This window comes from Nannobrachium achirus, assembly GCF_963921795.1.
Source record: "Nannobrachium achirus genome assembly, chromosome: 16".
Lineage (NCBI taxonomy): Eukaryota > Metazoa > Chordata > Actinopteri > Myctophiformes > Myctophidae > Nannobrachium > Nannobrachium achirus.
The window spans coordinates 4,244,178-4,269,708 of record NC_137823.1 but is presented as its reverse complement, the minus strand read 5'-3'; the positions used below and the strand labels follow the sequence as shown (position 1 = coordinate 4,269,708).

Here is a 25,531-nt window from a genome sequence, read left to right as displayed (position 1 = left end):
CTACCACCCACTGTTTGTTAAACCATCTCAAGACCAGGCTGGCTGGCTGGGTGTTGACACAACAGTTCACAGAGAGGCCAGGCCTATTCACAACTCAGTCTGAGAAGCTCTAGGATCAAATATAGCCTCTCGTGGCCCCATTACGCACATGTACGCGTGTACGTGTGCACGTGTGTGCACATACAATACACACACGCACGCACGCACGCACGCACGCACACACACACACACACACACGCACACGCACACGCACACACACACACACACACACACACACACACACACACAGAGACACGCACACAATAGTGAGACCTTCAAGTCTTATTACCTCTAGCTTTCTTTGAAGTAGTATAGTTTTTTTTTTACTTTCTGACTCTTATCTCTGCCCCCGCACGCACGCACACACGCACATGTACACTCGCGCACACACGCACGCACACACGCACACGTGCGCACGCACACACCTGGCCGCTCATTGCCAGCCCTCCATTCTCCCGAGACAACGAGGCCGTTCCTTCCAGCAGGGATTGTTGCCTCTTTTATCAGCGCTGCATGTCTCCTGGCCCACAGCAGATCGCACTCACTGACAGTGGGCTTTTCACTACATATCCCCTCATGAGCAATTCTTAAACCGTGTCATCTTTAAGTGCCTCCGCGCTGACTCGCAGCCAGGCATCATAACACCCCCTCCTCCTCAGCTGGAGACCGACCGGGGATTCCATCAGTGTCTCTCTGTCTCTTGTTGAAATATTTAGCGTGGTAAAAAAGGAGACATCTTGTTGCGTCTCAATCGTCGCTCACTCACATCAGCTGGATTCTTGTCGCCTGCTAGTGGGGATGCATTTAAGGGACCCTGGGTGGCTCGTTGTCTCTGATGTGGGAGTGTGAAATGCACTGCCTTCTCCGCCGCAATTACGGAAGGCAGCGACGCAAACAAGACACCGGGGAGTGGAGTGGAGAGATTCTCAATAACTGAGAGAGGGAAAGGGTGAGGAGAGTTATTTGAATGAGAGAGAGAGGGAGAGAGAGAGAGAGAGAGAGAGAGAGAGGGAGAGAGAGAGAGAGAGAGAGAGAGAGAGAGAGAGAGAGAGAGAGAGAGAGAGGGAGATGGGGAAAGTGTCTAGGCCAGGGGTCTTCAACATGGGGTCCGGGACCCCGAGGGGGAGAGAGGGCGAGTGCCAAAGTCCGGCCGGCCGGCCGAATATAGCACCGTCCGTCTGAATTTACTAGCGACCGTCCGAGGTACTTTGGCACTCGCCCTTACTGCCTAGGGGGTCCCCAGAGTTACTACAGGGGGTCCACCAAATCTTTGTGTTTTCTCCTTTTTTTTTTTTATTAACCACTTGAACCCTAGCATCCATATTCGGAGAACTTTAGCCAAAAATAGCAGATCTACAAGCTGTGAGCTTGTAGATCGCCTATTTTTTCGGCAAAGAGCTTTGGTGTAGAGGGGAAAAAGAGCAGACCAAGTACAGAGTGAAAGGTCAAGTTTATTAACTATTGATGGTTCAAGTGGTTAAATATCTGAAAACACAAATTGACATGAATCCAAAAATACGCTGATGATAGTGCTGTCAAAAAATGAAACTATATGGAATCTATTGTGTGGGGGTCCCTGCTTCATCTCTCTCTCAACTAAAGGGGTCCTTGGACTGAAAACGTTGAAGACCCCTGGTCGAGGCTACTCAGATTTTTAGACATTGCGTTGAAAAGTGGGATCACAGGAGAGCGAAACGTGAACCTTTGCCAGCCACGAAAACATTGCAGCTCACAGCAGCTTCCAGAAAACCTCTGATTCCCACCGCAGAAACCCTTGCTGTCATGTTTTGATTTATCCACTGCTGCTATGAAGTGGGCATGCTGTTCAGAGCCAAAGTCAAGATCAGACGAGGCATGTTTACAAAGTAGCTGTAGAGAATGCTCTCAGCAGCCTGTCAGTCCATATCTCAGCAACAGGTTGTATTTGTCATTTATATCTCTATCATACTGTATGCATAAGTCCGGGGACCCCCCCGGGTTCCTTGAGGGGGTTCCAGGGGGTCCGCAGGAAAATTTGTTAAAGTGATAGTTCACCTATTTTTGACATAAAGCTGTGTGAAATACTTGCCATTAAAACAGTGGTTAAAAATGTATTAATTGATTACCAGAGTCCCGTGGTCAGAGTTCTGGTCAGTTTCTAATGAATATTAAGTAGTTCCAATGGGGTGGGGGCCATTTGGCGTGGCCCAATCATTGAAAATAGATTAATCCACAAAACTAGCGTCATTTGTATTGTTGGCCTATTTCTACCATATAGAGCGAGGTTTCGTTCTGATCAGCTGACTGCAAAGCACCTTGTTTTGGGGAAATACATTGCAGCGGCGTAGTGATACTGGACACAAAAAATGCCAAATCACCGGAACTACTTTATATTCATCTAAAACTGACCAGAACTCTGACCACGGGACTCTGGTAATGGATTAATACATTTGTTACCACTATTTTAATGGCAAGTATTTCACACAGCTTCATGTCAAAAATAGGTGAACTATCACTTTAATATAGCGGCAAAATCAAGTTTAATCGCTTCGGGTGTTGGGAAAATAGACGATCTACAGGCTCACAACACATGACACGCTGCCATTTTCAAACAATTTTGATATATATTTTTTGAACAGTTTAACAACACAAATACATCTTGATTTGGGTGGTCATTGACATGAAAAAGTTTGAAACCCGCTGATTTAAATGCACTTATTTACCAATGCAGTTATAATTATATTCCTTAGTTGTTTGATTAAATTAACTAGACCGGTGCTCGTTGGGCAGAATAGTCACCACTATTCTTCAGCAACTTCCAGTTGTGCCATACCTGTCGTATCCGTCTGTCTCTGTCCCTTTCATGCCCATACATTTTATGGAGATCTCATATCTCTTCTTTGTTCCTGTATCATCGTCCTTGATGATTGGTTGACGACATTTTATTTCACAAGATTTCTTGTTACTCAGGGGAGGCCATGGCTGTTTTCTTCTCCCCCTTGCTGAGGTTGACTTAGGCAGGGTTTGAACCGGGTTTGAGCCTTCCGCATGAAGGGCGTATGAACTAACCACTACACCAACATCGCACCCCTATCTCTTATCTCTGTCGGTCTGGCTCTCTTTTATGCCCACATACCGGTATGGTGTTCCGTGTCCAGGCCAGTCTGTGATGTCAGTACTATGACATCAGAGACCGTACAGACAGACATCAGACAGACATTCAGTAAATCTCTCACCTGTGCGTTGTTGCAGGTTGGGCGTGGACGAGCGGTCCCTGGAGCGCTCCCTGGCGGCGGCGGGCTGCGAGGTCCACTGCTTCGACCCCAGCCTGAAGCAGGCCCACCTGCAGCAGGCCAACATGTGGCTCCACCGGCTGTCCGTGGACTGGAGGGACCCCAACCCCGCCATGGCCGCCCAGCGGCAGCAGCAGCACGCCACCACCAAGAAGCTGGCCACCATCCTCAACGACTTCGGCCACAGACAGGTAGAGAGCTCACGGGGTTGCCTGGCGTTGCCAGCCTCTATCACACACTTCGTTTTGGGAAGAAAGTCTGGGATTTCAGGAAGAGTTTTCATTTCTGGGGTTTGCCCCAAACCACGTGCCGAAGCCTACAGAAACCACGTGCCCCAAGCATACAACCCTGATTGGCCAACCCTTGAAGCTGGTTGAGGAAATAGAATCTCAATGGATCAGTGCCAGACCGTACTACAACACCACCAGGGGGTGTTGTTGTGTTCGGTCTGGTTTATTAACCAGGCAAGTCACGGGGGGGGGGGTCTGTCCATTAGGGGTGTAACGATTCAGGTACCAGGTACGATTCGATTCGATTACGATTCAGAGGGCTACGATTCGATTAAATTGCGATTATCGATTATCACGATTCATCGAGATGATTTATTTCACCCGTTCAACGACACACGCTCGTCAGAGCAGCACTACTACAGCTGAGTTGAGTGAGTGAGAGAGAGAGAGCGGGGAGAGGAGAGGAGAGGAGAGGAGAGGAGAGGAGACTTTATATGCCGATGGAGCCGGACGAATTCGTCTTTCCGTCATCTTTTCTGTCGTTTCGTGTTTGTTTTGATTCAGTGAGTGGACATTTGTGAATCGATTCGAATCGATTCGAATCGCGATTAATTGGTGAATCGATTATTTTTTCCACCCCTACTGTCCGTACTGTCTCCAACTATCAGAATTCAGATTATGAAAAGAAACCTAAAATGTAGGCGTGGTTATCTGTTGTTGTGAGGCGAGGGGGCGGAGTAATGCGTGCATATCAAGTAGCCACACAGACTGAGCAGTGAGCAAATATGTAATGAGTGGTGCCAAATATTTATTTTCTACCCAGAAAGGAAGTCCACAGAAATAGCTACAGAGACAGCAGCGGTATGGCACTGTGAGCTTGTATATCTGCTATTTTTCAATAGTTTTAAGCACAAAATAACGCGTAATAATGCGTTCATGGGGGGCCCGCAGTGAATCCTTGTACCCAGGGCCCAGAATTTGGTGCGACACCCCTGACAGTGGAGTATCTCAACTGCAAGTTGTTCACTCAACCTGCCTTCTTCAGCAGCTCATCTCTGCACAAAGGATAACACATTATACAAACTCAGCCATCTCTGCCATTATGAAAAAGAAAGCCCCATGAGACACAAGTTATTTTCTTTCCATGTCTAGAATGCACCTCAAAACAACCCCCTCCCCCTTCCTCCCAAGCACTTAATCATTCATTCACCCGTCTCATTTCTGGCTCCAGGTGAGGAAAAAAAGCACTCATTTAAGAGTGTCTTTTCTTCCTTTACACATGATGAAGATTGCTTCCACAAACGCCCCCTGGGAACGGGTTCCAACTCATCACCTGCTGATCTGCATACAAGATCAATCACACGCGCGCGCACACACACACGCGCACACACACACACACACACACACACACACACACACACACACACACACACACTGCGAACTCCCTGGTAGCATGCATGCTAATCAGCAGTTATGGATCAAGTGAACACGTCTGTCTCTGAATTGGAGGGGGGGGGGGGGGGGGGGGGGGGTGAATGCAATTCAAGGTCAAATGAAATCCCCTGTGAGATGGCATCGAATCTCTGTGGAGAAGGGTGCCTATAGTCCAGACCTGGACATTGTGCGGCCCGGGGGCCGTATGCGGCCCTTCGGTTCACTTCGACGGGCCCTTGTAGGGTTAATGGCAAATTACAAAATAAACACATTTTCTAATTTTACCGCATGCATGGAGTAAAGCTACATTTATTTTATTTTTAAGTTTTGTATTCACGTACAAATGGACGGCTTTGGACGCATTGCGTACATTAGCATGTGTTTGATCATTGGATCGTTGTCTCAATAACAAGCAGGTGGTCAGAAGACCTGCCTTCCTTACCCATCAAAAATGGCTAAAGTGGCTAAAAAAAGATAAGTCGTGCATGCCGAATGCCGGGTTTTCAACAAAAATTGGACTACTAAGTATTTATTTACTGAAGTCGGAGGTAAAGCCGTGTGTTTTGTTTGCGGGGAGCACCTCTTGCGGTGAGCACTGCCTTTTGGCCCGGCCCTCCACAATATTTTCTGTTATTCATGTGGCCCCATGGAAAAAATAATTGCCCAGCCCTGCTATTTAGCGTGGTTGCTTAACGCTGGTTTTTGACATTATCGAAACGAAGCGGATAAAAGCGCCAAACTTTTTTTGAGGCTTCTTTAGGACCTAACGATGGATTTTAGCCTTGGGTACCAAACTTTATTTTGATGTTTACCCATAGAATTATCCATATCAAGTTGGGCGCCCATCGACTTTCTATACAGGAGGAAAATACCCAGAAAGAAAATCTGCTTTAAGAAGGATGTGAGGGGTCTAACTAGGGGTTTGTCATGATTCTGAATCCATTGCAAGCATTTGTTTTGTACAAAAAACTTTCATTGGGCTAGAAATGTCACCTAAAAACACCCAAAAAACTGTGAAAAATGATGACTCATCACTAAACCATCGTTTTGTGGGGCCATTTCTAGCCCAATGAAAGTTTTTTTGTGCAAAACAAATGCTTACAATGGATTCAGAATCATGACAAACCCCTAGTTAGACCCCTCACATCCTACTTAAAGCAAACCCTAACCCTAACCCTTTTTCTGGGTACTTTCCTCCTGTATAGAAAGTCGATGGGAGCCCAACTTGATATGGATAATTCTATGGGTAAACATCAAAATAAAGTTTGGTACCCAAGGCTAAAATCCATCGTTAGGTCCTAAAGAAGCCTCAAAAAAAGTTTGGTGCTTTTATCCGCTTCGTTTCGATAATTTTGTTTAGCCAACCCACTATATAGTCTGTCTGGAGAGAGAGAAAACAACAACAACAGTTTGTGTTACATCTCAAACTCAGAGTTAACTTTCTCTCTCCTATCCGTCGTTCTGCAGGTCTGTAATGTTGCGTATAAAGTTTGGCAGGGAGCGTTATCTCGGTCAACTCGTATCTCACTAACTGCGCCGCGCCTCTTTCATCTCTCATTCCCCAACAACACTCACTCATCCGTTCTGATGGCTTCTGTTTGGATTCGGCCCCAGACTGAGATTAATCTCAGTGTTTTAGCACACAGTTGAACACAGAACATCAATCTGCCCCAGAAGGATTCATCTAGGCACATTTATTCTCGCTTTCCCCCCCTTTTTTGACTCGCAGCCCATTTCCATGACTAAGCAACAATTTAGTAATCAGTTTCTCCTCTGCGCAGGCAAGAGTTTTAAAACCCATTTAGGTCTAAAATTATTGGATGCTTTAACCATTAAACCGAGTGCCGCGCTGCGAGCTTGTAGATCTGCTATTTTTGAAAAAGTCGTGAAAATGTGTGCAAATCTTTGAATATATGTATTTTCAAAGCGAACGTTTGTAACTCAAATTGTGCTTCTGGGTGGTCCCTAAAACTAGATATTTTGAGATGGGGGTCCGTGGCCAAATAAATATCATTTTGGGGGTCCTTCACATGAAAAGGTTTGAGAACCACTGACACAGTAGTCTCTCAAGAACAGACCAACTGAGCTCCAGTTAAGTGAAAAGGACCTTTTCTTTGACGATGGCTGGCCAGATTGCTGACATAGAAACATAGGTTTTTCAAAAAACCTTAGAAGGATTCAAAAGACACTTATAGAATCGGGTCAAAATTCAAATTTTCACGATTTTTCAAAAATAGCAGATCTACAAGCTCGCAGCGCTGCACCGACGGCACTCGGTGCCGCGCTGCGAGCTTGTATAATTGCTATTTTTCAATAGTTAAAGCATAAAATAATGATACACAAAATGTGTACCCGTTCTAAATGGGTTAATCAGTGCAGTTTTCAATCAGCCTCTTGAGCAGGATGCCCATAAGGGACGTCATGGCGATGCCTTCACATTATTAGCAGGACCACGAAGCTCAGAGGCTTCCATCGTTCACATTCTCCTCTTCTGCCCACTAAGCAATTTGGGGGTTAAAACGCGTTCAAATCACGTCTTCGACGTAACCGGACGTCTAGATCTGGTCTGTGACGAGTTTAAATTTTAAAGTTTTTTCAACGGCTATACATAGACTAGACATTGTATCACCGTCATATAAACGGCTACATTTCACCGTTAGCGGCCGCCGAAAGTAGTGAAATTGATGGCAGCCAGCAGGGTTTAAAATCACTATTCCTTGGTTCTGAGAGCCGTATGCTTCCTGAACCACCGCAGCTGATCGTATTTGTATTGTATTCTTGCACTGTTATTATTTGACACAGGGAGTCAACAGGGTTCGAACTCGGGAACTTCTGTTAATGAGACCTTTGCGCTACCGCTGGACCAGGGCAACAGCTTATAACTTATATGTGTTCTAGCAGCTATTAGTAGTTGACATATCGCCTCCCGCTGTTCGTTTTAGGTCGGTGCATTTTGTTTGACAACACAAACTAACTTTATATTGATGCATAGCTATAAAACGATTTTATTTAATCATTATCGTTTGGTGGGGGTGGGGATGTGGCCGGGGAGACATGCAGTCTTGTGTGTTTGTGTCTGTTGGTGTCAGAATGAATTATGTAACTCAGAGAAGTAATAGTATGCTGTCATGAGCAGCACCATTATTTATTACACTTTTAGAATTTTTCAAAGGTATTGCCCAGCACGTCTTTTAGTCGGCTAAAAGATGTGCAAATATGGCCAGAAAACTCCTCAGTGGATGCAATTAAACTACAACTATTAAGGTAGAACCGGGAGATACTGTTAGCATCCGATAATGAACAACTTGATAAAAAATGTATTAAAAAAAAGATGGTCTAACACGTTTGTCCTAAACGGTGATATATCGTTTAAATGGAAGCGTTCAGATGACGGCTACAACTATACTAGACTATATAGTGAAATTAACTCTTAAAATTACTTTAGTCCAATATTTGAAAACCAGGTGTGGATATTAAAGCTGTTTTTTTAATCAACAAGTATGGAATAATGGATTAAATGTAATCAGCTACAATCGGTCTATAGACAGACTGACGATAGACGGTTCAAATGAGGGCTAACCATAACCATAGGTCTAAATGACGTCTGGTGTTTACTGGGTGGAGTCGTGCAGATGGTCTGCATGTCGGGAGCGTAGCGATATTACGACGTCACGTTTGTTCGATGTCCCATTAGTTTGACGCTGTTGAATGCTAACCTGGTAAAATGCTAACCTGCTGCCATGCTGGTGAATGGTAACCTGGTGAATGCTACTATGCATAAACCTAACCCTAAAACCTGACCCTAACCTCAGTAAAACTATGCCTAAACCTAACCCTAAAATCTAACCCTAACGCTAGCCCTTAGTCGGACTAATGGGACGTCGAAATATGGAGATTTCACCCTGCAGTTCAACAGAGAGATATGACAAGAGTGAACCGTCACTGTCGGGTGGAAACCTTCTATACTGTATGTCCAAAATGGTTACTTTTCAGGAAATGAAAAAAAGGAACCTGCATGTGTTCCAAATGGAACCATTAGAGTCACAAGCTCTTATTTATATTTTTCACTGGTTCAATATTTATAAAACCTACTTTCACTTTAATATTTTCAAGATCGGCTATTCTTGCTACATAGTGATGCGCAACACTGTAGAATAGGGCACCAGAGGTCCTTGAGGAGGTTCCAGGTGGTCCCCAGCTAAATGATAGCAAGTTAACCAAATGGACCCTTATAGATCTTTAACTCTTGAGAGTGTAAAATGAAACCAAATGGACACATTTGGTTTCATTTTACACTCTCAAGCGTTAAATTATTGTTAAATATCTGCATTACTTAATTTACAAGAAGTCTGCACAATTATAGAATGTAGAGGAATTGCTATTTTGATCAACATGCCTGTTATCTCTCCTATGGTACCAACATCAATACAGCATGGAATTGTGGACAAATCCAACAATAACAAAATATTCTGGGTCTGAGAGGCTAAAGCTCATCAAATGATGGTCCGTGGCTCAAATGCCCAATAAATAACTGACCTTTATATGAAAAAGGTTGAAACCCACTGATTAAAAACCCACGATTAAAAACAGACTTATGGAACATTTGGAGATTTCAGCCTGACGGCAATGAAATGTGTTTCCATGTCTGTGTGCACTCATGCTTGCACACATATCCATATGTCTGAGTCTTATAGGCCCCTACACACACACACACACGCACGCACGAACGCACGCACACACGCACACACACGTGCACACACACTTTGTCACCTGTTTTAAATGCAGAGCGATGCACACGTCTCCATAATGAGCTTTTAATGCGAGTACACAGTGTGCTAGGAGAGCAAGCAGCAGCAGCCTTTCTGATGTGGGGAAAGCAGAGCAGCAGTCCATCCATAAACTGATTAGTCGACACAAAAGGTTGAGGAATGATTACTGACAAGTTAAACAATTTAGAGATGACTCACACACAGGTCTCTCCACTCTGCAACTTGTTCAGTGTTGACTTAACTTGGGTGTAAAAAGGTGTCCATTTTGGATCCGTTTTTGCACTCAGAGGTGCTGCGGTGAGTTTTTGTTAAAGGGCCTACACCATGCTTTTAAAACTATATTTTTTGTATAAATATATGCTCAAAATTGAGTCTTAGACAGGTCTTAACCCCCAACACACACCCTGACCATTCCTCTTGTTTCTTATAGCTGTGCTATTTTTAGGCTCTGAAGCTGCAATACCAAAACGGCCTTTGTTTGCTCAGTGGTGCATCTAGTGGAGTTTCGTTTTTCCACCCTCCCCCTCCCCCCTCCAACGTTGTCGACAACAAATAATGTAATATTGGGCCAATACAAAAATAGGATAATCTTGCAGCTCTGATTATAGCCTACTGTAGGCCTATGTTGTATGATATAAGCCTACTGTCAAATGACACAGGGCGACCGTTGCTAGACCAGACATTTATTATTTATGTATAATGTATAAAAATGTATGAAATATAACAGCCTAACCAGGCTATATTCTTTTCTTCACTGCATACTACGTATCAATCACGGTAAAACCATGTTTATTTTGGCGATAATGACATCATAGCCTAGTATAGAACAGTGGTTCGCAAACTTTTTGACGGCTCGCGGGCTCTCCTCTCACTATCCACGGCTCGTTCGCCACGCGAGCTCCGGGGATCGCGGGGCGCCCCGCGAGCGGGCCGCTCGCAGCCCGAGACGGTACACATACGTCGGGCACCTACGCTCGGTCTGGTCGCTCGACCCGCTCCTCTTCCTCCTGGTTGGAGCGTTTTCATCTGCAGCGCAGCGGGCAGCAGCGTGAGAGGAGAGCCGTGAGTGAGAGGAGAGGCAGGGTGTGGAGCTCTTTCTAGCCGGAGATCGTGAAGGGAGAGGCGTGGTGGCCAGCTCTCTATAGCCGGGGACAGCGATAGAATATGCGGCATGTAGCCGTGGAATCGTGGATACTAGTGAGAGGAGAGGCGGGGTGTGGGGCTCTTTCTAGCCGGGGACAGTGATAGAAGAGGCGGCGTGTTGCTCTATAGCCGGGGAGAGTGAAGGGAGGACCGGGGTGTTTTAGCTCACTCTAGCCGCGGACAGTGACAGGAGAGGCGGGCTGTGAAGCTCTCTCAAGCCGGGGACAGGGAGGGGAAAACCGGGGGTTGGACAGCGATAGGAGAGGCGGTCTATCACGGACACGGAGGAGGAGGATGCTTGTCTGCTTGAGCTGCTTGTCGCGGCCAGGACCGCCGCTCTGTCTACCGGGTCGGAGCTGCTTGTCGCGACCGCTCGATCGGCTCAACACTATCATCTATCTTTTTCTTGGTAAGATACTTGGTTAAGAAATCGCGGTGGATTCGGCCACCGCGGCTCGCTCCCACCCGGCCACCGCGAGCTCCCACCCGGCCACCGCGAGCTCCCACCCGGCCACCGCGGCGAGCTCCGCGGCTCGCTCCCACCCGGCCACCGCGGGCTCCCACCCGGCCACCGCGGAAAATTTAGGCCCAGGCTTCAGAAGGCCTCGGATCATTAAAAATAGGTATTTTGTTTCCTTGTTAGAAGGGACGAAGCTTGGGTCCTCGCAGTCTATAACGTCACATTTATAGTGCAATCCAGGAACGTTAAGACTTCTCCTTGGACATGTTGATAGCAAAAATGTTAATAAAATAAAAGTGAGTGAGAGCACTGAGTGAGCAGCCCCAGAACAGTAAGCCAGCTGCAGATGGAGGGACTGGAGGCTAAGAAAATTAGAAACAAATGAGGGGCTGGGTTTACAACAGTAGCTCTGGTTTTTACCTGAAGGGCGGGGGGGGAATCCGTGTGACGTCACACGGATCAACTCTCAGAACAGCACTGTTCTGAGAACCCGTGGAAAGCTTTTCATCTCTGTCTGCCCAAAACCAGAGAAAGACACAACGGTCAGAAATAGGACTTTGTGAGGATAGAAGGTGCCAGTGGGACCCCAAAAAAAGGTTTTAAAATAGAAAAAGTGAAAATTCATGGTGTAGGTCCTTTAAGGAAAAAGTATCTAAAAAGTTACATGCAAGTCCCTATTTTCGTCCCTGCCTTACCCCTTAGGGAGGGGTCATTTTTTAAAGAAGGGTACCCCTGGAGAAAAATGTATGTGCCCTGATATAAAATGCCATGATATTTTTATATTAAAATGTGACAATAAGTATATTCTTTAATAATTTGTGTGTGTCCAACTGATGCTCATTGACGCTCGTTAATGTTGTATGCAGCAAAGCAATTATGCTTCTCCACTTAGATGGGTGGGAATTCGTGAAAATCTCCTGTTTGCAATGAATAAAATATTAGATGAGTAAGTATGAAACCCCCAAAAAATTATGGAAGACATTTTTCAATGGATTCTGGTGCTATTGGGTATGCTAAATAACATACCAAAATTGTAGGAAAAAATTAACTCTGCAAAGGCATAATTTTCAAAAATGTGCTGACCCTCCCTTGGACTAAAATTAGAAAGGCATGACCCTCCCCTATGTTTTCTCCGCCGGTACCCTTCTTTAAAAAAAGAACTACCTGTCCCTTATCCCTAAACTCTTTTGCCATCTTTTACTATTTTGAAAAACTTTGTAGATCGGCTATTTGAAGTAGTTTAAAATGTTTTTAAAAATAGTAAAAAAAAAAAAAAGGCAAAGAAGTTTAGGAAGGGGTAAGGCATGGACAAAAATCTATAGCTCCCAGTCTATATTGTGATAGTAATCATCATTAACATAGTGTTTGTTCAGGCATCTCCCAGTGGCGTCAGTTCATCAAAAGTTGGGAGGCAAAAGAAATGGCAAAAGATGGGAGTCCTCATGGAAAAGAGGCATTACATTTTGTATAACACGGTTTTATTGCGAAAATAGCAGATCTACATGCTCACAGCGCGTCGCGCTGCGAGGCGTTGTGAGCATGTAGATCGGCTATTTTCACAATGTCTGAAAAAAAAATAGTATTTTCAGTTTTTTTACCCCAGGTTTCTACGGTTTCTTGGGCTGGATATGGCAGCCTGGAACAGTTGTTCAAGTGCAGCTAAACTTAGCATGTTAGTAAATGTGCCACAATTAACAATAATGCATTGCACCTGTGCAGCTGACCTGCGGAACCTGGGAATATACCATGTTGTCAAGATGGGGAGAATACAATTGTGAAGAATATAATTATAATACCTTGTTAAAGTGACCATTTTGTAATTTTTTGTTGTTATTTTACTGTAATTGAACAACATAATAACCAGCGCAGATAGACAAAGAGACATTCATGGATTTATATTTAAAAGTAACTTTTATTTCCCCCCCTGGACCCAGGGTATGGCGGCTGCATACCCCTGCCATACCCAATTCATGACTACCGGGAGCTCCGCCCCCACCTCTCCGCCGAGACCTCCGACGAGAATCACAGCCGCACCATTCACTTGAATGGATATACAGCGGATTTTACACGTTAAATATGAATTCCGTGTTGGACCCAGAGCTTCGAAATCTCGTCCAATCCGTCAACAAAGGCCTGGATATGCATTGGAAAAATATGTAGACCTTTAAACTTTTAAAACAATACGACAAAGGAATATATAAGGACGCAACAGCAGAATGAGGAAATCGCCTGTCTGCTGGACCTATACAGAGCCGTTTTCACTTTTCACTGATTATTTTAGATGCTATTACTCTCCATTACACAAACAACCAACCAGAATAAACTGCTTCAAATGTAGGCTACATGTTTCTTATCATGCCGATTGCTTATAAATCTTATCTATAACATTTGATATCTCTGGCGTGAAATGTTCGCGATTCCTGACAAGTTTAGCTGCCGAGCCGCAGAGGGAGAGGGTGTCGCATCAAATTCTGGGCCCTGGGTACTAGGATTCGCTGTGGGCCCACATGAATGTTCTTCATCGTGGGATTTCAAAAATAGCAAATCTACAAGCTCGCAGCGTGGCACTCAGTGCCGCCCTATGAGCTTGTATATCTGCTATTTTTCAATCGATAAAGTCTAAAATAATTAAGGCCCTTCCACCGTGGGCCCTGGTAAGTCAGTCCCACTTTTCCCCCCCTTGTGACGCCCCTACCCACAGCCTGCAGTCGAAAGCAGAGTTGAAATACAACACTTCGCGTCGCTACCCCTGTTCATTCAGACATTCACAGACGTACATTACATATCAGTTGCTATTTAACATAACAAATAAGCTGTTTGTAGTCATGGGTTATACTCAAAGATTTGTGACAAAGTGACAAGCCAGTGGGCCAATTACATGAGTTATCGTCGTTGTCGGGTGGAAACCTTGTATGTCCAAAACCGTTTGTTTTGTATTTATCATTTTAAAAATTATTTAAACTAGTGAAAACAGCCGATCTACAAGCACACAACGCCTCGCGGTGCGAGGCGTTGTGTGCTTGTAGATCGTCTGTTTTCACTACTTTTGTGCGACGGCATTGTATGATGAAGCAGGGCTTTGCTTTGCGAAAAAATTCGAAACTTGGAGATAGGAGGTGTGGTGGAATTCAGATCAATCAATAATCAAGAGAGAATGAGGAGACAAGACAATTATATTAGGTGGTGTGTGGTCAAGTTTATATATAACATGATATCATGGACAGAAATACAATTAACACTCTGGACAGTGGTAAAAGAGTTCTGCCAAGAAGAATGGTCAAACACTAGAGTTATACTGTGGCTTCAAGGCCTCTGGAACGAGCTGTACCATAACAAGATAGGCTTTACCAAAACAATAGTTACTGAGGCCTACTGAAGACTTTCTCGACTCCTAACTATCAAGTATTAGTATTATCATACAGACGTCACCTAGATATTAATATAATCAATGAATACATGATCTACTCAACGTCACAAATAATCAATCATGATAAACTCTAATCTACTGCAGAGGTTTCTGCCCGATAGTGACGATTTACTTTGTTGGCCGCCCAGCCCCCAAAATGGAACAAAGGCCGACATTTTATTAAAAAGAAAAAAAAATCGGGAATGAACCGGCCGTTCGGGAGTTGTCCCGCTTTTCCCAATGGCCAGCACGTCCCTGGATGTTCCTGTTCAGGTTTCCTCACATCCAATTCATGTGTTTATCCTGCATCATTTATGAGTTCTCTCTCCTGATAGGCCCTCTTTAAATTGACAACCAGGATTGTATTGCGCCGTCTCCACAATGTCAAGCTATAGCTGTCACTGTCGACCTTTCTGGCAAGCAATCACATCTCAGTTACAGACACTGTGAAATTGTGAATCTCCTCTATCATGACAACAGCACGGACAAACCATCCTGCAATACTGTCCATATCCAGTAATATCCTCTGTGTTCATCTTCCATTTGTGACCAAAGGGACCCGTACTTAAATGTGTGCAGACTCTCAGTGTTAAATCACAGGAACACAGATTATTTTGTGCGTCTTAATTACAAGGTCTTTTCGTTGCGTTTTGGAAATCCGAAATCCTCGAAAGCATTTTTCAGGCCAAGGAGAGAGAGAGAAGAGAGAAAGAGCAAGGGACCCAGTGGAGACAGTTAAAAATGTGATAAAAAATCAACCCTCGTCAGAAAATAAATACGAAACGGGCAGCAGTGTGCAAACGTGATTGACATAGCGTGAGGTTGATGTTTTTATTCACGCGCTACGAAATGCACTCCGATATTCAGCCCAAAAAAACGCAGCAGTGTGCAACGACCTTTATATCTTAACTTTAGACCTGGAGGCAACGCTGTTCAGTGACATCATCATAGGCAGATTTATTTTTTAATCCATTTTTTACACTATTGTTGGAAAATGCCACATTGTCTATGGCCATATAGAGCATCGCAGCGGAAGTCGATGCCTGGGGTCACTTTCACTTTCACCATTCATTTTCGCCATAGACTTTTACAAAAATATTTATAACAATTATGTTAAGCCTCGAACCAAGCCATCCAGGATGGAGGTGAATCATGACCATATAACCTTTGATCCTATGTGAAAACATATTTTAATATTACATTATTTGATATACTACATTTAATAAATACCCTTTGTTTAGCGATTTTCAAAATGTTCTTTTCATAGAAAAAAAGGTTATATGATCATGATTCACCTCCATCCTGGATGGCTTGGTTCGAGGCTTAACATAATTGTTATAAATGTTTTTGTAAAAGTCTATGGCGAAAATGAATGGTGAAAGTGAAAGTGACCCCAGGCATCCACTTCCGCTGCGATGCTCTATAGGGCTATACAGATACATTTGAGAGTTCCAACTTCCAGTAATTCAATATATTTTATGATGATCATTTCTCCAGGGGTCACCCTGACCCTCACAGATCCACTTCCACACTTTGGGTCCTATTTTCATCACACCTTATTCCTAAACTTCTATTTTCATCACACCTTATTCCTAAACTTCTATTTTCATCAGCGCCTTACCTCTTATTCCTAAACTTCTTCACCTTTCTTTTACTATATTGAATACATTTTTTAAATGATTCAAATAGCCGATCAACATCGACATGTTGTGAGCTTGTAGATTGGCTATTTGAACTATTTAAAAATAGTAAAGAATGGCAAAAGGTTTAGCTAATAATGGACAAAAAGAGGGTCCTTTGAGGTAAATGAACGCTCATCATTCTGATATGTCATCTCAAATTAAAGCCCCTTAATCTCTCAGACAGAAAATGCAACTGTTTCTATATAGTATAATTTTAAAATATGCAATTATTTCGAATTATTATCTAGATTAAATAAATTGTGATTGTTTTTCGCTCTAAAGAAAAACAAAAACAAACTCTTTCTTGACAAGGTCCCTGGTGTGGAACAACGGAATCCAATTCATTAGAAGCCAATGCTAATTGCTAGGATTAGCCCACCACAAAATAAACTCATTTCAGGCCAATTAAAAAAGGCTGTGTCAAAACACTCATTGAGAGCTGTTGGAAAGTCAACAAGAAAGTTGTTTGTTGTTTATAGTAGCCTGGACAACCTTTCTGCAAGAGTGCCTCCGAATGAATTCATTACAATTTGGAGAGGTAGTTTTCCCTAATCTGGAGACTGCTTTATAGAAATAATTACCGTGGATGTTCTATCATGAAGGACAGAACAGAATGCTGCAGCAGAAACATAGACAGTGTCAGCATATAGCCGGGGAGCCACAGGCCCAAAATTGGAGTGGACCTGTGATGTCTTAACATACTTTTTATTTTTGTTTTTTTCTATTAATTTGGTCAATAAGGTACACAGAATGAGAGGCCTGCTCTGCCGGAAACATAGCGGAGAAAAAAAAGTCCCATCGACGTCACTATATAGGAAAAGAATACAAAATAAATCTGCTTTAAGTAGCATGTGAGGGGTCAAACTAGGAGTTCTTCATGATTCTGAATCCATTGCAAGCATTTGTTTTGCATGAAAAACATTCCTTAGGCTAGATTTCAGCCCCACAAAACAGTGAAAAGTGACGAGTCATCAAAAATCTAATTTTTGAGAGGCCGAAATCTAGCCCAATGAATGTTTTTCATGCAAAACAAATGCTTGCAATGGATTCACAATCACGAAGAACCCCTAGCTTGACCCCTCAAATGCTACTTAAAGCAGATTTATATTTTGAATTATTTTCCTGCATAGTGAAGTCGATGGGACAGTATACAAATGGCCATAACCTTTTTTTCGCAATGTTTCCGGCAGAGCAGGCCTCTCATTCTGTGTACCTTGATGACCAAATAAATAGAAAAAACTAAAATAAAAAATATGTCATGGCGTCACAGGTAAAACCCTATTCTTTGAGCTTTTGGGCCTGTGGCTCCCCGACTAATAGGAATTTCTGTTGAGACTTCAGAGCACATCACTGAATAAAAAAAGGGTCCTTCTCAGCAGGTTCCAAGGATAACAGTCTGGTATGCTGTGTTACTGAATTAATTCATGATAGAATCTGAATGTAAGTCCCAAATTCCATCCAAAAAAACTATCTAATGACTACAGGGTGCAACGAGGGGGACACTGGCAGTGCAATACAAACGGTGTGAAAGGTTTCATCTTTTCTGGTAATGATTACAATTTATTTTAAAAGAAATATTAGAAATGACAGACGCAACCTACAATTACTAGCCTGATTTCAGACTCAGCGCCAGTCCGCTCAGAGAGTGGGCGCGGGCGGGTCTATGGGCTGGAGCCAGGCAATACGATTACTTAACTTACTTACTTATAAATACTCTAACAAAGTGACACAGTTAACAATAGCTGGTATTTGCTACAAAGGGAGAATTAAGGGACAACTTTGTTTTTTTACAACAAGGGTTCATATTTTAGATTGTAATTAGGGAAAAGAAAAAGTGAGTGTTAAAATGTTTTCATTTGCTTTGTTCTATTGTTTTATTGCGTTTACCGTGCTAAAATGTGGGGCATGCGTATGCATGGGGGCATGTGTACAAGTGGCTAAATGTCTTTTAAGACACAATAAGCCAGCAGTTTCTTTATTGCTATTTACAGTAACACTTCTAGTCACATCCAACCATGAAAGGTTACGTTGTATCTTGGGAATGGGTTCTGTGTAAAATTACATATTTAGCCACTTGTACGCATGCCCCCAACCACTGAAATAAGAATCTCTAGAAAGAAGTAAATGAAATAATTTTAACACTCATCTTTTATATTCTTTAATTACAATCTAAAATATGAACCCTTGTTGCAAAAAAATAAAGTTGTCCTTTAATATTGTGGATAGAAATCAGGCTTATTGAGGGCAGAAAATACATGAGTCCTTTGGCAAAAACAGTAGACATCTGTTTGACCGAAAGAAGGTGTTTTCTGGCTTCATGGTCCAAAATAATTACTTAAAAATCACACCTAGTGTGAAAGTGAGCGGTGCTATTTATGAGTTCATTTAATCAGGCCTCGCGCTGGCCAATCACAGAAGCTTGGCCAATGTACAACACATTTTGAGCAGTTTGTGCCAAGATGTAGGCCATAACTAAGCCAGATGTAGGCCACGCTTCAGTTTACTTTGGGGCAAGTCAAAGGGCCGCAAGCTAAAAATGACAGTCCCATATTGGACGTTTAAAATGATTTTATAACACACTTCATGAAGTCTAATAATTAAGGAAACGCACAGAAAACAGCCACATTTCCATCTATATAAGCCAGGCCAAACCTCATTGAACCAAAAGATTGTCATGGATGGAATGATGAAATGATCAAATGTGATCAAATTAGGCTTTATTCACAAAATGTGAAGTGAAAATGAACAAATCTGGTTCAATCTTTTTATAACCGCCCCTTGGAAATAAATAACACTGAGAAGGACCAGAATAATATCCACAACAGTGTCTGGGTATGCAAGGCTAGTGAACTTTGGCAAAGTAAAGGTATGTTTTCTCATGCCAATATTTTTGGTGAAGAGAGTTGTTAACTCAAGTCAGCCTCAGTTGCACTGTACGCTTGTAAAACAGTTTGATGCTTTGAGCTTTGTAAAACACAACTGCTCATTGGAGGAGATTTGTGGTACAATAAGCATAGCTCCCTGGCTGCTGCGATCTGTTTGTTATGCATGCACTGTCGGTGCTGACTTTATTTTTCAATGACGGCGGAGCCGCGGAGGCAGAGACAAGCAAGGGCTACGTGCCGGATTAACCCCTGCGAGGGCCCCTGGCCAATCATTTTTTAGGGCCCCCCACCCTCCATCATAACCCCTCCCCACCTCCCTCCCGATGCACACTACCCAGCTCGTATTTTAAGCCATGATTATCATCTGTGGGCCAAGAAAGCACCTGTAGACAACAGAGGAGGGGTCAATGACCACGCGGCCCAGTTCCCCCAAGGCGGGCCCCTGAGAGCCAAGGGCCCCTGGCAACGGCCCCACCGGCCCAATGGTTAATACAGCCCTGGCTACGTGCCTACGTCTTCATTAGCCTGAAACATGACGGTCGCGACCATTCATATGTCCAGTCTCCAGTGAGGCCGACTGTGGTTGTCTGCTGCAAAATCTCAGCAGATTTGTCTGTCTGTCTCGTTGTACCAGCTCTAGTGTAGCCGCATCTCGCACTGCTGTCAGTGCTGTGCTCTGTGCATTGACTGCATTCGCTTCCTGACTCGATCGTATCCCTAACCTACGGAGTGCACCGAGGCTCAAACATCACAGCGTTAATCGCGTGTTAACTTTGACAGTCTTAGAAAAATCATATTTTTTATTTGTATGATCATGACGGGCTGCACAGACATGCGGAAAGGGCCGCATGCGACCCGCAGGTTGAGTAGCGCGGCTTTAGGGCGTGGATATTTTTTTACAAGTTTTCCCCACCAGTTTGGGAAGATGTTAAAGCTTAGCTCCTGTTCCAGGAGCAGCACTCAAAAGTAGTGTTCAATACCCAATACAACCTCCTCCACACAAAATTAGTCCGGGAAATTAGTAAAACAATCGTTCAGTTTGTGATACAAGCACCACATTTTGCACAAAGTTTCCTCTGGACATACTTTTCCCAAAAAGCACGTTAGCCACTCAATTTATTTAAAAAAGGGTTGGGGTCCCATTGACTTTCTATACAGTAAAATATTACAAACAAATTAATCTGTTTTAAGTAGCATGTGAGGGGTAGGGTTTTTTAATGATTCTGAATTCAATGCAAGCATTTGTTTTGCACAACAAACATTCCTTGGGTTAAAAAAGGCCCCACGAAACTATGGTTTAGTGATGAGTCATCACTTTTCACAGTATTGTGGGGGTTGTCTTTAGCCCAAGGAATGTTTTTTGTGCAAAACAAATGCTTGCATTGGATTCAGGATCATGAAAAACCCTTAGTTTGACCCCTCACATGCTACTTAAAGCAGATTTATGTTTTTGTATTATTTTACTGAATAGAAAGTCAATGGGACCCCAACCCTTAAAAAAGGAATTAGTGGCTAACATGCTTTTTGGGAAATGTATGTCCAGAGGAAACTTTGTGCACAATTTGGTGCTTGTATCACAAACTGAACGATTCTTCCAAAAAATAGACTTAATTTCCTGCAATAACACAAAAACAACACCATCCTCCTTGTTGATGACTGCGGCTCATATGGCATTGCAAGTTCCAATCCAGGTCCAATTAGAGGAAAGTATCTTTGTGCGAGGGAATACGACAGCCCAAAGGGAAGAACCAAGACAGGAAGGACATCGTTTGGTTCAGTTCTTTCGGGAGAGTTTTTTTTTATCAGAGTTTATGAGACTTGTTCAGCTCCACTAATGAGAGGTGGGATTTCTGTATCATCACTGAAGACATGAGATGCAGCGGAAGCTTTTAGTGCCTTCTTCGTTGCCAGGTTGGAGAGGCTACGGAGTCTCTGTGTTGAAACAGTGGCAGATAATCCTTATATACAATTTAGAAGTTAGCCACTCCCTGAGAAGTTAATCACGCCCCGTGTACTGTATCCCGCTGCTACACTGCAGCTATGTTAGCACAGACCCACGGCCCAATTCCCAAAACCATTTAACCAACAGCACAATCATACCTCTCGCTTTTGGACCGTCGCTATTTATTGTCTCTTTATGCATTCTTTTACCTTCTTTGCCCCGCTTTTCTGCCTCAGCCGCGAACGGTGCTACGTCACATATCATTCTTCCTGAAAGGTCTGTCCTTCTTCCTGAGACGACAATCACTTATCCTTTACAGTCTCTCCTTCTTCCGTGTCTCTCAAGTAAACGTCCCTGACGTATGCGGATGCGACGTGCCTTTGCGCAAGTGGAACCTATACTTCTCTGCCGGAGCCGCCGTTACGTCACTGACTCCACCTTTGCCTTCAGAACCCATGTCGCCTCTCGCGACCGAGTTTTTCCCGGTGAACCTAAGCGCAACGGTGGGGGCTTGGGAGTGTGGGGAACACGCACCACTGACTACTATTGCTGATGATGGAGAGCTTATATAGCTTAGCCTTTGTATTGAAAATGAGAGGCACTCTTGCCGATTTATTAAGAGTCGAGACTCGTCGCCAATTGCAAGATATTTAAAAGTTATTTGGGGCCATGATGATGATGATATCCTTTTCTTCCCACAACTAGACGGATTTATGTGCGAACACTAGGATTCGCCCGCCGAAGGCGGGCGATATTCTAGTGTTCTACATTTAGCTGAAAGACAGCACTGCTTCCAATTAATATTAATTCCCAGGCCCCTGAAGAACTTTGCAATGCAAACATCTTAAATGTTTAACATCAATGAGTAAACAGTATCAAGAGATTATGTTTGGCTAAATCTTATACCCCGCTAAATATATCCACCTACCAGCCTATCACCACTAAAATGTCTGTTGGAAGATTTGCCAGCCTTACGAAAACGCTAAATAATTCATTGGCATAATTACATGTTGAACTCTGAGGAATAAAAACATGCACAATAATGTGCATACTAAACACACCGAGAAGCAGAGAGAGAGTCATTGTCTTCAGGCAGGGGCGTCACACCAAATGCTGGGCCCTGGGTACAAGGATTCACTGCGGGCCCCCCATGAATGTTAACTATTGTAAAACAGCAGATATACAAGCTCACAGCGCGCTTGTAGATCTGCTATTTTTGAGAAATCGTGAAAATGTGTGCCAAGAAACCTATGTTTCCATGTCAGTGATGCTCAAACTTTTTCATGTGAAGGACCCCCCCCCCCCCCCCATCTCAAAATATTTTGTTCCAGGGACCCCCCAGAAGCAACATTTTTGTTACAAATGTTCACTAAAAAAAGACATATATTCAAAGATTTGCCAGCCCATTTTCACAACTTTTCAAAAATAGCAGATCTACAAGCTCGCAGCGCGGCACTCGGTGCCGCGCTGTGAGCTTGTATATCTGCTATTTTTCAATAGCTAAAGTTACTAGGGCCCCTCCACCTTGGGCCCTGGTAACTCAGTCCAACTTTCCTACCCCTTGTGACGCCCCTGTCTTCAGGATCCCAGTGAATGGAAGCCTCGGGGAGTGCATTCGACTCAGACCATGCATAGCATGAGTAATATATCGCTCAACTAGAACAAGACTCCAGGATGCTACTGATGTTTATCTGGTAAAATGTTTGTTCTGCTCCTCCCCTAGAATGCCTTACTCTCTCTCTGCTTCTCAGGCCATTATCAGTCTCACTATGACAAGACATAATCTCTCTCTCTATATATTTGTATATAAAAGAGCACAGAAAGGAAGGAAACTTGAATTCGGTCCATTATATCTCCCCTTTAATAATACCAATTTGTATTGTGTGTTATATCATTTTTATCGTTGACGAGGTACAGCTTGTAAGCATCGGGCATTCGAGGCATGAGCTACACAGCCAAACGTGTGGGTAGCGCCACAGATATAAAAAGCAAACCTCGGTTCGAAGTGAAGCGGTGAATTTCTATTCTATGTGTTCTAGAGCTATGAAATCTGTGTTCTAGATCTATACATTCTGTGTTCTAGATCTATACTTTCTATGTATAGATAGACAGATAAAACCTCTATTCTGAATTGTTATTTGAATAAGGTTTTCATAGTAGCATTAGTTGTGGATGCAGTAGGTGAGAACTATTGCATGTACAGGACAGATAAAACCTGAGGGCCGAATTATCATGTGAAGCTTGACCAATCCTCAAAGTATCCAATCATCAGACCGGGAGGGACACTACACACATATTCTGGACGTACAGGACAGATAAAACCTGTTCATTCTGAACTGAAATGGCCATATATATGGACATGGGACACACATTTTGCTTTTTGAAAAAGCCTATTCATTCTGGACTGATATTCTGGACGTACGGGACAGATACAACCTGTTCATTCTGGACTGAAATGGCCATATATGGACATGAGGTGACAGACATTTTGTTTATGAGAATGCCTGTTCACTCTGGACTGAAATGACCATATATGGACATGAAACACACATTTTGTTTTTTGAAAAAACCTGTTCATTCTGGACTGAAATGACCATATATGGGCGTGGGACACTCAAAGCCACTCATTGGAAGCGGCTTTCACCGCTTCAAAAAGCTAGATCCCTCATCCGCCGCTGCAGTTCTGTGACCCACAAGGAAGCGTCCTTCAGAATTCCGGAAGCTTGCCAGTCCTCTTTTACCAACGTCCCAGAGCCGGAGGAGGCGTCTACCTTTCTATGTCTATGGGTAGCGCCGACCAGAATTTAGCCAAAATGCCTTGCAATTCTGTTCTGCTGGCATTTACTCTCGTTTTGGGCTTCCCTGACACCGAGCTTAAAATTAACAATGGGTAAAAAAAAATCTTTTTTGGAGGGGCGCTTACCCACACCTTTGGCTGTGTTGCTCATTCCACGAATGCCAGATCCTTACAAGCTGTACCTCGTTGTAAAGGTGACGAATCAACGATAAAAATGATATAAAACACAATAGGGAGAAAAAACATTAAAGTCAAGTTTCCTTTCTTTTTGTGCTGAGTTCACTTGTTTTAATCCTTATCCTGTCTTAGTTCTCTATCCTGATTGGATCAAATTGGTATCCTGACCTGATTTTCTGTTTAATAAAGAGCTGGAGACATGGAGAGTATCGGAATAAAGCTATTTAGCGCTTATTTTAACCAAAGACAATCACTTAGCCTACCTTTAACTACCGATATCAAGTGTCTAGGTGTGCATGCTTTCTACAAAGCACGTTACAATGCGGTGTACAGTACAGCTGGTAACAGGGTTCCCACACATTTTTACCAATTCATTTCCAACCTTTTCCGAAACTTTTCCAGAATATTGAACCCCATTTCCAGGACTATACAACACAAATTCAGCTCAATAACGAGTCACTTACTCCTATGCACAATGCCCAAAGACAGGCAACGTATGCCAGTGGTTCTCAACCTTTTCAGGCTGTGACCCCCGAAATAATCATGTTTTAACTGGGGACCCCGGCACCCTGACGAGCACTAACAGTTGAGGAATTTTGTATAACACTGTTTTATTGTGAAAATAGCCGATCTACATGCTCAGCATGTTGAGTTTTGTATAACACGGTTTTATTGTGAAAATAGCCGATCTACATGCTCACAACGCCTCGCGTTGCGAGGCGTTGTGAGCATATCTGCTATTTTCACAATTTCTGCCTCTAATATTTGACAATTTGGCCAATGTTTAATTTGTCATTTCAGAGGTATTAACAAAATCAAAATCAAAACCCTTGATCAATTCCAAAACGTTTCCAGTACTGGAAAAAATATTTTTCTAATTTCAAAATATTTCCAGGAATTTCATGACCGTGGGAACCTTGTGGTAAACTAACAAAACAAATTTTCTCTCTCTCTCTCTCTCTCTCTCTCCACTTCAGGTGGACGTACTGAAGGCGGACATGGAGAGTGCAGAGTGGAAGATTCTGGAGAACTTGGTCTTGGAGGGCGTGTTGGACTCGGTGGGTCAGCTGCTCCTGGAGGTCCACCTCCACTGGGCCGGCTTCGAGGTGGCGGGCGACGAGCCGTCCGTGGTGCGCTACTGGTTCAGCATCCTCAAGGAGCTCGAGCGCGCCAACTTCCGCCTGTTCCGCTCCCACCACGACGCGGCCAAGCCCCGCCTCTTCCTGCATAAGAACGTCCTGAACGCCAGCAGTGTGTACACCTTGGGCTGGGTCAACACACAGTGGAAGCCCTGA

At 43.5% G+C, this 25,531-nt stretch overlaps 1 protein-coding gene across 1 annotated transcript in view; it reads left to right on the top strand.

Moving 5' to 3' along the window:
* mettl24 (methyltransferase like 24) overlaps positions 1-25,531 on the top strand; it is a gene marked incomplete at both ends in the record, with an annotated part of 144,438 nt that extends 118,907 nt beyond the window's left edge. The window contains 2 exons of the mRNA XM_080744168.1: positions 3,271-3,502; positions 25,214-25,531. Of these exons, the coding sequence (XP_080600294.1) occupies positions 3,271-3,502; positions 25,214-25,531 (550 nt within the window). The remainder of the gene's footprint in view (positions 1-3,270; positions 3,503-25,213) is intronic.